Here is a 14,125-nt window from a genome sequence, read left to right as displayed (position 1 = left end):
TAAATAATATTCCAGGCGCATATGAATCATGATATACATATTGTTATCAGATTAATTAAAAAAATAGAAAAAGAAGATACGTGTCGATCTATGGAGGCACCTCGGGCTCTAGTCAGAGGTCCCCCTATCTTCCAGAAACTTCCACACTATACTCGCCACTTCAAGTATGTGCAAATCCAAAGTGCGGTGCTGATTGTGCCACGTGTTCAAAATGCCACGTCATCATCCGAGGTGGCCACAGCTATAACCTTGTAATTGATACGCCTACTTTCAACTCTTTTCTCTTCTTCCTCCTCCTCTTTCCTATCCCCGTGTTTTTTCTCAGCTTTTCCTTTTTCTCTGTTTTGCTTCAACGACCAGCACCCATCGTCGTTTTGTTGTTATTTTTTTCTTCTTTTTGCAGATAGAGCTCTGTGTTCTGCTTCTGTCTGCGTTTTGAGCTTATACTTCTCGTTTGGAGATTTGTTTTCTTTTTTTTTTTAAATTTTTGTTTTTGTTGGTTCTCGCGATGAACGGAAACGAAGGAGCGGCGGAAGAGACGAAGGTGGAGGAGGAGAAGAAGGAGGAAGAGTGCAAGGAGAAAATGGTGTACATGTGGGGCTACCTTCCCGGAGCCTCGCCGGAGAAAACTCCGATACTGTCTCCGGCGTCGGTAAGCCTCTCTGATCCCTCCATCGCCGGAGATTCCTGGAAAGACGTTTGTGGCGGCGGTTGTGGATTCGCCATGGCCATTTCAGGTTCGATACTTCAATCCCTTGACTCTCCGATGACTAGAATCCAGATCGAAAACGGTTACATAGTTTCGCGAACGTTCTAGATCTAAATCCTTTAGGAACAGATCCTGGAACGTGTTCCCCCTCCCCCCTATTAGTTCCAGTTGTTGAATGAAATCTGAATTGGTTGATTTGTGTTTTTTGTGGTTCCATTTTTTCGCTGCAGAGAAAGGGAAGCTGGTGACGTGGGGCTCCGCGGATGATGAGAGCCAGAGTTATTTGACGTCGGGGAAGCGTGGGGTAATGCAGTTCGCGTCCTTGTTTTGAGTTGATTTTTTAGGTCTGAATCGGTGTTGGAATTGATTTTGCAACTTGTTTTGTTGCATGTGTCGGTTGAAGGAGACTCCAGGAGCTTTTGAGCTCCCCACTGATGCTGCAGTGCTGAAGGCTGCTGCTGGTTGGGCTCATTGCGCCTCGGTCACTGGTAATGCTTCTAATTCCCCCTATCTTGTAGATGTTGAAAGGTCATTATTTTTTGAGATTGTTAATTTGAGCTTTGAATCAGTTTAGTGGACTACCAGTGAGAGCCTGAAATAAGAACGAAGAAGGATGTTGATTTCTAGTTTAATTGCTTGGATTTCAATTTTTTTAAACTATGAATTAGTATAAAAGAGTGATATTCTGCTATGATACGGTTGTGATCATAATTTTTCAGATTAACTAAATGGGATTTAGTATATAGCCCAGCAATTTTTGGTTGCTTTCGTATAAGAGAATAGTTAAAGGGCTTATCATAGTCAATGGCATCGCTGTAGTATATAAAAAAAAGTAGTGTGGAATTAATTTGAAAACATAAATATATAATACTTAATTTGGCCTCCTGAAATCTGGCCTCGGACTTAAATTGACATCTAAGACTTTAATTGATCCAAATTGGACCTCCAAATTTACAATGCGCGTTAGCCCTTGAGCTCATTTCCGGTAATGCCGTAATGGTATGTTGATTTGGCATGTTAATTTGTCACGCTGGATAAAACAAATCAACATCGTTTTATATTGGCACCCAATCTTCAATGAAATGATGTCGTTTCACACGAATGAGGTAAAATGCATATCGTTTTATGACCATCACTAGTGAGAAAAAGATGTGTTTTGTGTGAAACGACGTCATTTCGTTCAAGATTGGGTGCCAATATGAAACGACGTTTTGTTCTATCCAGGATGGCAAGTTAAAGGGCCAAATCAACATGCTATTGACGGAGATGAGCTCAGGGGCTAACGCGAGTTACTGTTGTAATTTTGGAGTCTAATTTGGGTCAGTTGCCATTTTAGGGAGTCAATTTAAGTCCGACCTCAAATTTTAGGGTATTAACTCCTATAAGATCAATGGTTGAATCGAAGAAAATTAAACTATATAAAAATGTCTTTCAATGAAGTACACTAAGATTTTCATGCAGTAACTAGGATCTCAATTTTATAAGATTTTTATTTGTTGAATTAGTAAAGATGGAAAGAAAGATGAAGAAATAAAATATTTGAAATTCATTTTAACATTATCGTTACATGCTGAAGATTTTAGTCAAGTTCATACACAATAGCTTGGAAGGAAATGAAAGTTATTTCCAATTTTTATCCTTTTAGTTCAGTGTCTGATGTCTCCCCATTTACTTATTATGCCCATATTAGATACTGGTATGGGCATGGAAATTGTGAAAAATAGGACATTCGTTTGGGAGTATATTATACCAAAAAAAAAAAAAAATTACAAATAAATAAGTAATTCAATAATAAAACAAACAATTTGAGTAAGGTACCAGTAAAAATATCTAAAGAGACATAAGATTTTGCCGACTTTATAATAGTAGTTGTTCTCATTTAAAATAAATCAATTAGTTTAGCCTAGAGATTTGATATTTTATGAAGACATATTTGTATTTTGGTAATTCTTTTGTTCTAATATTTAATCAATAAGCTCCAAGTCTGAGTGGACGGCAATGTTTCGGGTGGAAACATTTTAACCTATGTTTTAAAGGCCAAATACTAGATCATAAAAAAGATTTCGATATAACAACACATACCATTACTGTTGAAAAGGTTTTAAATTTTTATTTAATTTTCTGGGTCTGTTAACTCACCTTTGAAAGGAGAATCACTTAGTGGGAAAATTTTAGTTTGTAGTTAACTCAGCGTTCAGTGTTTCAAAGAATGACTTGAAATAGCTTACCCTTAGGTAATGGCCCAGAGATAACACTAACACCTTGCTATTGAATTTAATGCTCCATTTGTAGAAGAAGGTGAAGTCTATGCATGGGGATGGAAAGAATGTGTGCCTTCTGGTAAAGTTATTACTGATTTCATAGCTGCAGGAAGCCTGCAAAAGGATATTTCTGGGAAACAAAGCTCATCAATAGCTGATCAAGGTACTAATCATCACATACATATGCATCAAAATAATTTAACATCAAAGAGAGTTCTCTGATATCATTTCAGGTAGCTAATGGAATTTGAGACGTTAAACAGGAAGCCCACAAAGCTCAAACACAAGTAGTGGGTCAGACTCTCATCATGACAACAAGAAAGCTGGAGAGGAAGCTATTAAGAGAAGAAAAATCTCATTTGCGAGACAGGAATCCGACAGTCCAGCATCTGGAGATGAATTCTTTACTGTTTCACCTTCTCTTATTACCCTTGGGCCTGGGGTCAAGATTACCTCTGTAGCAGCTGGTGGGAGGCATACACTAGCACTGTCAGGTAATTCCCTTTGTGTCTATCTGTACCTAGTGATTATGATCCTATGATCCTCTAGGTGTAGCTGGTTTGTTCTTGTGGTTACAACATATAGTTTTGTAGGTTCTATGAAGTATGAAGATATGGAAGGTTTTTTGATGTAAAGCAAGACCCCTGATGCATCATGTTTTCACCAAAGTTTTCAGATGTGGGACAGGTTTGGGGTTGGGGCTATGGAGGTGAAGGACAGCTAGGTTTGGGTTCTCGAGTGAAGATGGTGTCATCTCCTCACGTTATACCTTGTATGGAGTCCACTTCTGGGAAAGATAGGTCATCAACTGCTCATCAAGGAAGTGGCGCTGGGGCACAAGTATCAAAGGTTCCTGGAAGTTATGTGAAGGAAATTGCTTGTGGAGGTCGGCATAGCGCTGTTGTGACAGGTCAACATTTCATTGCTCTCTTGTAGTCTTGCACAAGTATATCTTTGTTATATGAGCTGCACTAAATATTTATATCATATGCTATGAAGGCCAAATTCACTTTTAGAATACTATAGGCTAGTTACTAAACTCGAGATGGTCATTATGGTCGACAGAAGTCCAGCTAATTATAACCAAGGACCATTTTGATATGTAAACTGATTTTTTCTTATTTTTTTTGTGTAGATGCTGGGGCACTCCTTACTTTTGGCTGGGGCCTGTATGGTCAGGTGAGCTTGTTATTAAAATACATTTTAATATTTTATTAGTTCATTTTTTGTCTAGAGGGAAGGCATTTATTGTATTGACAATAATAAGTTAGAATGCACACATAAAAAAGCTCCAACTAGTGATTGTGGGACAAATTTGTTTTTGTTTATTTTTATTTATTGTGCTGTTGGTAGATTCATTTCAATCCAACTTTTTTACATAGATGCCACGGCCTAGTGAGGAATGGCTTTGTTATTATCTCAACCCCGGGATTGTTCAAAAATTGTGGCAGAACCTACCGTTAGTTATGTAGTAGGGTAAACCACCAAAAATGCACCCGAATAATTTTGTCGCTGACAAAAATACACTCGAATTTTGTTATTGACAAAAATGCCCTGAAATAATTTAAAAACGCGACAAAAATGTCCAACATTAGTATTCTCAAAATATTGCTTTAGAGATTGAATTTTGATGCGGTTGTTTGCAAGCATGATTAGAAAAATGAGATATTGTTATCCTTAAAATTTGGTGATCTTTCGCTAAGTATATATTATTTTTGTGATTTTTTTTTTGTCAACAACCAATAATAGTTTTAAAAAATCACAAAAAAATATATACTTAGCAAAAAATCACCAAATTTTAAGGATAATATCTCATTTTTCTGATCATGCTTGCAAAAAATTGCATCAAAATTCGATCTCTAAAACATTTTTTGAGAAATACATATTTAATATTGAATATTTTTGTCGCGTTTTTAAATTATTTGAGGGCATTTTTGTCGATAGGAAAATTCGAATGTATTTTTGTCAGTGACAAAATTATTCGAGTGCAATTTTGGTAGTTTGCCCTATGTAATAGTATAGTTATGGACCATATTGGACCATGACCCAAAAAGAAAATTGTCTATTCACAGAATTGTTGAACAGACTAAGTATTTGAAGTTTCTTTGTTTTCTAGAAGGAAGGGAAAAAATGCATAAGATGATAAAGTGGATTTGGGAAATCTTATGTTCCATTAAGTTGAAGGAGATACAGATATAGACAACTAACTGTATGCAAGAAAGTAAGGGTATAACACAACTAACTGTATGAAAGAATATAAGGTATGCAAAATAACCTTATCAATGAAACCAATGCCACCAATAAATTAGGATAGGGTTTACTACTTAAGCTTCAGACATCGGGAGTCCGGCAAAGAATATCTTAAATGTTTTTGTTTAGTTTTATGTAGGGAAACTATTTGGATTTCTTCTTTTTTTTTTCTTGACATTTTTATTATAGTTTATTCCCAAAAGTACTATGTTAAGGAAGATTCCAGATGTAGGAAATATTGAATTTGCTGTTTAAGTGTGTTGAAAGTTTCAGACCATTGTCAATATGACCGTGTACTCTTTGTTGCTGCGGCCAGCATGTGCCAATCGTATCTGATTGCTCATTTTGAAACGTTGATGCTTTAGATCCATAGCTTCTATTATCTACAAGCTCATCTTGAGTAGTTACATGCCTTCTCTTGGCCTTGCCCAGTTCCTAGGCCTTGAATAATATACATTCATTTCCACTCAAATAGTAACTACTTTGGATGGTTTTCTCGTTCAGTGATTTGTTTTCGTAAAAGACATTTTAATGGCTCATCTATAATATTCCCTTTACCATTTTGCATTTAAATTCCTGTAGTGTGGAAAAGGTACCTGATATATTGCTTGAAGTGTGGATGCTTTATGTACGTACCTACCATGATATACAAGCTAAATACAATCTTGAGTTTTGAGTTGTAGCTTCACTTCTCATGCCGTGATCCAATCCTTATGGTTTGAATATTATAACTTTATTTGTAGTCAAAAGAATAACTACCATGAGGAGAAATATTTTATCATTTAATGATTTGTATGATTCTTATTCTTATGAGACATTTGAGTGGCCCATGCAGAATTTCTTGACAATTTTACATTTAAACTTCATGTAGTGTGGACAAGGGAATAATGCTGATCAACTGAGACCAACCCTAGTTCCATCTTTATTGAGTACTACTGTGGAAAAAATTGCAGCGGGACTTTGGCATACATTGTGTGTTACTGTAGATGGTCATATTTATGCATTTGGTGGGAATCAGTTTGGACAATTGGGTACTGGTAGTGATCAGCCTGAGGTACATATCTCTAACTGAATTATCTGAGTTTTGCTTTCTCTACAATAATGCTCAACAAACAGAATTCAATAGAAAACTACATACTCATAAAGACGTGTTAGATAGCACTTCACCTAGTGAGACAATGCATGATTATTGTCATTGCTGCTTCTTCTGTTGATATGTTCAACGACCCAAAGTTATTTTAACATATGATTTTATATGTAAATTATAAGCTAGCTGTATGAGTATCTCTTTTGCGAAGTGCTTGCATTTGGCATTAGTTTAGGACTGGAAGATTAAATTATTTGAAAATAATATATGTCCCTCTTGTCTGTTACAAGTATGATGAAGTGATGCACCTTCTGATGACCAAGTTCCAACATTATAACAATATAACTAAGCTTTTTACTCCAGGAAGAGTTGGCTACATGCATAAGGCAGCACCATAGTATCCTATCGTAATTCCTAATCATAATTTCTAATATAATGGATTAGATTTGGAGATCAACCAATTTCTGATAATATATATGTATAGAAAAAGATGCTACTCTTAAGAATTCTCGTATGTGGCAAGTCTGTATGTCCTTATGGTCAAATAATGAATAATTCAGATTGTGCTTGTTTCAACTTTGTGCTCTTAATAGATATTTTTGGTTTCTATCCAAAAGTTTTCCTTATGCAGCTATCATTTTAGATGTACAAATGTTAGCTTTGAAGGTTAATTATCTGAATATAGTCCATCTGTAATGATGTTCCAAATCATGAAAATTACAAGTGTAACCATATTGTGTAACTCATTTATTTTTCCTATTTCAGACCTTGCCTAAACAGTTGGAAGCTTCCCGTTTTGAGAATAAGCATTCTAGTATGGTTTCTTGTGGGGCTCGTCATAGTGCTTTGCTAACAGGTATTTCCTTCCCGTTTTGAGAATAAGCATTCTAGTATGGTTTCTTGTGGGGCTCGTCATAGTGCTTTGCTAACAGGTATTTCCTTGTGTGTGCTCTATTAATGATGACCATGTGATACTCCAATCAGATTTGTTCTTTGAATCGTTAGTAATTGAAAGTTCACACCCATTTCAAGTTTTTAAATTTCAACTATGATGCCCTTTCTCCAGTCAAGAGGTTGCCTATGCCTAGTCTCGTCCTTAGCAAATATCTTTCATTCACATTAGCGTTCATTTTGGTTCAAATATATTCTGTCATTTTTGTGGACAAGTAAAAGAATTTTTGTAAAGTCTAAGAATTCAAGTTTGCTCTTTACTAGTTTCATCATAAGCCGAGTCATGTATTACACGTTCATCCTAAAATTTTTCCCTTTGTTTTAACTTGAAGAGGATGGTCACCTATTTACTTGGGGATGGAACAAATATGGCCAGGTATTTTAACTGCCTATTTAAAGTTTAGCTTATTTTTGTCTCTCAACTTTATGAATTCTAATTATCATATATCTTCACCAGCTTGGTTTGGGAGATTCTACTGACCGAAATGTCCCTTGTCAAGTTCTTATTGCCGGTTGCCGACCTAGAAATGTTGCCTGTGGTTGGTGGCATACACTGCTGGTGGCTGATAAGAACCTGGTTTGACTCAATATGCCCATTAGCATTGACAGGGTTGCACAGTTTTGATAGGTTACTGACTAATCGACATTTCTCTAGTGGAATGTAGATATGTCCAGAATCAACCAGCATGTTTCTTGGTTTGTTTCCTCTTCTCTATTTCTGTCTACCTGATTTTCCTGTCTTGATTTCCATTTCTAGATTTCTAGGTGTAGCTTGGCACTAACTTGGAAGTGCTTGAAGTGTTCTTAGTTTTCATACACAAGACAATAAAAGAGTGTTAAACGATTGATTGTAATTTATAGCGCCCATGGCGCCCTTTATTTGTGAAGGAAGTTTCCATTTTAGGGCACAGCTTGAGCTTTAGTGATCTGGCTTCTTGGCATTCTGATATTTTCTATAGCTGAATGATATGTTTTGTGCCATGGAAGAAAAGGTATGTTTACATACAGTTTTGTTTTTGTCGTAATTTCATGGCTTGTGGGGTTAGGGAAATTTAGAGAATAGTCTTTCAATAAGGAAGGAAATCATCTTTAAAATAAAACTAAACACAAGCCATTTTAAGGGTAAACATTTTTTCTCTCTACCTCATTCATCTTAAAGTACATTATATTTATATTAGAATATAAAAGACTTAAAAATATTTTTCTCGCCATGTACATTGACATTGCTTATTCTAAAACGACGTTCATATAATACTTGGTTGGATTGTTCATAACTCATAATGAGGAAATACCGGTATCTTCGTTGTGATGAAAACTAGAAGCAGCTCGGAACGAGTTTATCAATTTTGTTGTGGCACTATGGAATTATTGACGGTATCATTGTGATAAAGTAGCATCTTAGGTGAGTGTTAGGAATTAGGATTGGATTAAAGGTGGTGAGGAATGAAGTAAAATATGATTGGTTGTGTTGGACAAGGTTATAGAATCACCTTAATCTCTTGGTCAAAATTTGAATATTATTACGAGTTTATTTTTTATGTACGAATAATATAAAAATATTTTATGCAGTTGTTGCTATTATTATTATTATTATTATTATTATTATTATTATTATTATTATTACAGTGCGAGAATAAAAGGTAATATTTTGTTGAGGAAGCACCATATAATTAGAGGTACATTAAAATTTTTCTTACATTGAAGGCAATATAAAATCAAATCTTATTACTATACAGAAACTATGTAAAATTACAACATGTATGGGGTCTTTTTGTAATAAATAAAATAAATATAAAAATTATACATATAGAAACATTATTTATCGCGTCCTATCTACATATCTTGTCGTTGTAGAAGACGAGATAAGTAAGGAATGTTAACAAAATATTTTACCAGAATTAGGTACTGCTACCTTATTGCTTTGGTAAATCGAGGCTTCAAGTACAAGCTTGTCTAGGTTGTAGGTGATGAACATGTGTGTGCTGATATTTGAGGCTCATGGGAGGTTTCTAATACACCAAGTCATGGAGTTATACATCCAAGTCGTTGATATTGGCGGCGGTGGAGCTGGCCCGTCTACATCTGCCAGACCTATCTAGTGTGTTTAGGCACTACCACAAACTGGACTTTGATACGATGGAGGAGGATACACTTTGCGGCATCGATGGGGTAGGTGATGAATACAACATGGACGTGGGCTTTGAGTTTTGAGTGGGCCACTGGTTCAAGAGTAGAGAAGCTATTCATATGCGGTGAAGAAATAGTATTTGGCGGGCTACAGAGTACAGAGTGGTAGATTCTAATTATCTGAAGTACTATTATCAATGCAAGCAAAGCTTAACTAGGTATATGTGGAGCATATGCTTCACTTAGACAAAATCTTAGTTATTTGTTAGTAATTAGTCACCATTTATGTTTTGAGTCATTTGTGGTTTTTGTTTTTTAGGGATGAGTTACATGTTTGCTTGGCACCTGATGAGCCAAAATTGATACGATCGTATTATTAGTAAGTGTACCAAATTGCATTAAATAATACCGTAGTGAGTGGATATCGTTTTCACGAGGATTAACGGATTGAAGCAAGCAACGTCAACTTGAATATCTAATTAGATGAATCAAACCTTGGCAAGAGGAGGTTGGAACGTGAAGTGAAAGCAAAAACAGAGAAGTGAGAATTAATTTTGTTCTAATTATTGGGCGAGAGAAGGTTTAGAGAATTAGGAAGAAATCAAGAATAAGAAATGATTTAGGAAGAAATCAAGAATAAGAAATGATAAAGGTTTCGGAGATGTTTAATTATTAGAAAAAGTAATATTTGTGTTTTTTCTAGTTTGACTCGTGCAAAAATTTTTTCACAGCAAATCATTTATAATTAAATTCTAATTTTTTGGAAATATAATTTCTCTGAACTTAATTAATTACCAATTTCTTGGTTAATTAATTAAGAGAAAAAGTTAAACACAGTTTCAATTTAAAGCTACGTAATATTCAAAAATTATACCTAGTTGAATTAAATTTCACTTTTCAAAAACTAGTTCTAAATAATTAATTGAAGATTATGAGATGAGTTTCAAGCTAATTTTGATATTAAATTTTTTAAAGTAATAACAAAATTCAAGACAAAATTAAAATATTTTTCAATACTTCTAACTATTAATGATGAAAAACAACACTCAATCTTGAAAACATAAAAAAGTATGAATTAAAATAAAAAAAATACTTGCATAACTAATCCATAAAAATAAAATAGAGCTCCTAACCTTTAACAATGGAGGTTTAGTTATTCATGGTAGAAAAGAATAACTAAACTAATGAAGAGATGATGATCGGGATTCAAGGATCCTAAATCCTAGATTCTCTCCTAAATTATCTAGATGTGATTCTTGTTCACTTATTTATATCCTAAGTCCTAACTAAATCTAATCTTATCTTTAGAAGAATAAGATAACAAAAACAATAATTCAAATTTATCATAAAATTAGTTCTTATCTTTCTAGAAGAATAAGATAATAACTTTATTCAAATTCAAATTTAATTTAAATCTTAACAATCAAATCTTATCTTTTTAGAAGGAGTTCGTTGCTAACTAATCACTTAAATCTTGAATCTTGAGTTGAATTTAAGCTTTCTGGGAGGAGGAATGGACATTGGCGCTAGGCTTGAGTGTGTTGGCACTGGGCTTCATGATTCTGACGCCCAGCTTGGCCTTCTGGCGCTGGGCTTGGCATCCTAGCGTCCAGCTTGGTGTTCTGGTGCCCAACTTAGTGTTTAGGCGCCGAGCTTGGGATTTGGGAATCCAGCTTGATGATTTGGACGCTGGGCGATCACTTTCTCTTCCTCTCCCGAGAGCTTGTGTTTTCTTCAGAATTTCATCGTTATTTTATTAATTATATCGTGAAAACACAATTATTCTAACACAACTCCAAACATATGATAAGTTATCAAACTTTACTAAAAACATAAGAACTTTGATTTAAAACTAAGAAAACTAATAAAAAAGAAACTTAAAAACGACTAAAGATGCTTATGCATCACAACATTGACAAGAAAAGCAAAAAAAAAAAAATAATAAAATAGTTTTTCTTAATAAAAATAATTTGAAGAGGTTTGTAAATTCAAGTCCAAATCAAAGTGAGATTTTCAATAATTTCCATGATTACATACGAACTTATCGGATCTTGATGAATCTTGTATATTTTAGGAATCAAGAATTTCAAAGACTAAGTTTCAGATTGTATTATCAAAACTTTTTTAGACTTGTATGATCCTTGAAGCAGTTTACTCTATAATTTTTAACCAGAAAAAATATTTGAAGTTCTTGATTCTAAGTATTTTGTTTTAAGGCAGCTTTTAGCGAATTTTCAATTGATAATTTTGGACAAGTTGGACCAAGTTACTAGGTGATAAAGTACTTCTCGGATCTAGTTACCCAAGCCTTTTTTTGGCATAGTTACACTACAAGCACATAACTAAGATTTTGTTCATCAAGACATCGATGTCTCGAGCTTCTTTGGACTCTAAATGTTTTGTTTTCAGACAATTTTTTAATGTGAATTTTCGATCGATAATTTTGAGCCAGTTGGCCTAAGTTATTGGGTGATGAGTCGTCCCTTGGATTTACTTGCCCAAGTCTTTTCTTGAAACATAAACATCACAGATACATAACTGGACTCTAGTCATTGGTGCTCAGAGCCTTATTGATTTGGATTTTTCGATCTTTTCATATTTTTTTTGAGAATACTACTTCAAGATCTTGGATGGCTGAATCTCATCATATGTCTCTAAAATTTTGTTTTTGGAGATTTCATCTCCTTTTTCCCAAGATTCATTCGAATAACTTGGGTCCATAGAAATAACCACACTTTCAATAATAACCACCACGTTTCAATTTGACTTTTTTTGTTTATTATTCATTCTTTTCATTAAAGAACTACTCCCTTTATATAAGTGGAATACACAAAGGACAAGTGTAAGTAGTAAGCATTTAAAAGAAAAACAAAGAAAATGAAAAAACTGAAAAAGAAACATGATGTATAAAAAAGAAAAAAAAAAAGAAAACAAAGATAAAATAAAAGAAAAAAAATGAATGAAAAACTAACCACTAAAACAAAATACAATTATCAAATTTTACTCATAATTACCATTTTGTCTTTTGTCTCTAGACTTTCTTCGTGTGTTCTTCTAGTATTCGGAAGTCCTTATTTTTCCGTTCACCACACCAAACTTAAAGTTTTGTCAAATTTCTATGTTTAAATATTTTAAGTGGTATGAGGATGTATGTGTATGCTTGGATAAGAAGGACAAAAAATAGTGAAAAAATGACAAAAAAAATGGTAAGAGAGAGATAAATAACACAATGGTATGTATAAAAAGGAAAGAAACAAAGATGATCATGCATGCAAAAGTTACTATTTTTTTTTCAAATAATTAAAAGAAAAGAATTTAATGGAAAAGAAAAAAAAAGATACTCACGAATTTGATTATCTTTCACAACTTTATTACTTCTTTGTGAACAACTCTTTTTTATTGTTAGATTAAGCCTTCTTTATGCTTGTACCACATGTTTAGAATTTTCTTCCAGTAAAATTTTGTGCATGCACATAGTGGAATTTATTCTTTTCAGATTGCTGATTGTCCACCCAATGGCAGTCTTATGTTCCCTTAATACTTGCAGTAGCCCTTTTTCTTTTTCTTTATTTAATGAAGTTTTTATAATCATCAAAAAAGTTTTCTTATCCTCCGGCTCTTCCCTTTCTTCAAAATTTAAGTGCCGTGGAGAATTCTTTAGGACCCCTTTACTAAGGACTTCTTGAACCAATAAATCAATCAAATCACCCTTTATGATTTCTTTTGGCTCACTGAGATATGGACCCCTTATATTGATTTTCTTGCATCTCTTCGTGCAATTTGACATTATTTTATTTGAGAGGGAATATTTTTACATTTTTGTCAATTGCTTGGCAATGTGCTCCACTTGTACCCCTAAATTCTTGATAGAACTCTCGTAGTTTTTGAAGTTTATTCTTGTCTCTTGCATGAAATTTTAGGTTTGCTGAACAAATTTAACACTGAATTGAGACAATCTTTCCACAGCAATCTCAAGAGTTGATGGATCCTGAAGATTCTGAAATTGCATTGAATTTACTTGTTGTTGGTATGGAGCATTGAAGTGTCGTTGTCCTTGATTTTTCCAACCAAAATTAGGGTGACTCCTCTATTCAATGGAATATGGGTATCCCTTATACTTAAGAAACATCCCATGTAGTTTACTTGCTCAGTGGTGGACTGGAATAGCTTACACCTTTCATTCCTATATACTCCTCCACACAAGTCACACATAATAAAGTACATTTATTTTACTTATTTTGTGAGTGAGGAGATTCATTGAAACAAGTGTATATTAAGTGCTAGGATTATATCCATGCTGTCCAACTCTATTGCTCATTGCATACACAAACAACGAAAAGAAAATCAAACGCACCGTGCGGAATAAAGAAGAAAAGAAGAATTATAAGAATAAAGAAAAAAAAAGAAAATAAAACAAAATAAAATAAAACATGATCTAAGTTGGTGATTCAATCGGACATATGTTGTCAATCTCAATTAATCTCCGGTAACGGCGCCAAAAACTTGATGAGCCAAAATTGATACCCTCATATTATTGGCAAGTGCACCAAATTTCATCAAGTAATACCATGATGAGTGGATATTGTTCCTACAAAAATCAACGATTGAAGCAAGCAACATCCAATTGAATCTCTAATTAGATCAATCAAACTTTGACAAGAGGAGGTTGGAACGTGAAGTGGAAGCAAGAACAGATAAGTGAGAATTGATTTTGTTTTAATTATTGGGCGAGAGAAGACT

General features: G+C 34.1%; 1 protein-coding gene across 3 annotated transcripts; it reads left to right on the top strand.

The window, feature by feature from the left end:
- Positions 1–272: 272 nt before the first annotated feature.
- LOC107639399 (ultraviolet-B receptor UVR8) lies at positions 273–8,180 on the top strand. Of its 3 annotated transcripts, none has more exons than XR_001620122.3 (11): positions 273–737; positions 940–1,013; positions 1,113–1,197; positions 3,002–3,133; positions 3,234–3,464; positions 3,647–3,880; positions 4,106–4,149; positions 6,092–6,274; positions 7,073–7,239; positions 7,591–7,634; positions 7,716–8,180. XR_001620122.3 is itself a non-coding variant. In XM_088484046.1 (11 exons), exons 1-11 carry the CDS (start codon positions 509–511, stop codon positions 7,839–7,841), a joined length of 1,470 nt encoding a protein of 489 aa, XP_088340172.1. In that variant the 5' UTR covers positions 273–508; the 3' UTR covers positions 7,842–8,180. The 3 variants fall into 3 exon arrangements, 2 of the variants coding, with proteins under 2 accessions (XP_088340172.1, XP_016198363.1); XM_088484046.1 differs by having other exon boundaries at positions 3,005–3,133; positions 7,073–7,163; XM_016342877.3 differs by having other exon boundaries at positions 7,073–7,163.
- The last annotated feature ends 5,945 nt before the right edge of the window (positions 8,181–14,125 follow it).

Source organism: Arachis ipaensis, chromosome B4, assembly GCF_059453495.1.
Source record: "Arachis ipaensis isolate K30076 ecotype BB chromosome B4, ASM5945349v1, whole genome shotgun sequence".
Classification (NCBI taxonomy): Eukaryota; Viridiplantae; Streptophyta; class Magnoliopsida; order Fabales; family Fabaceae; genus Arachis; species Arachis ipaensis.
This window is presented reverse-complemented; position numbering and strand designations above follow the sequence as displayed.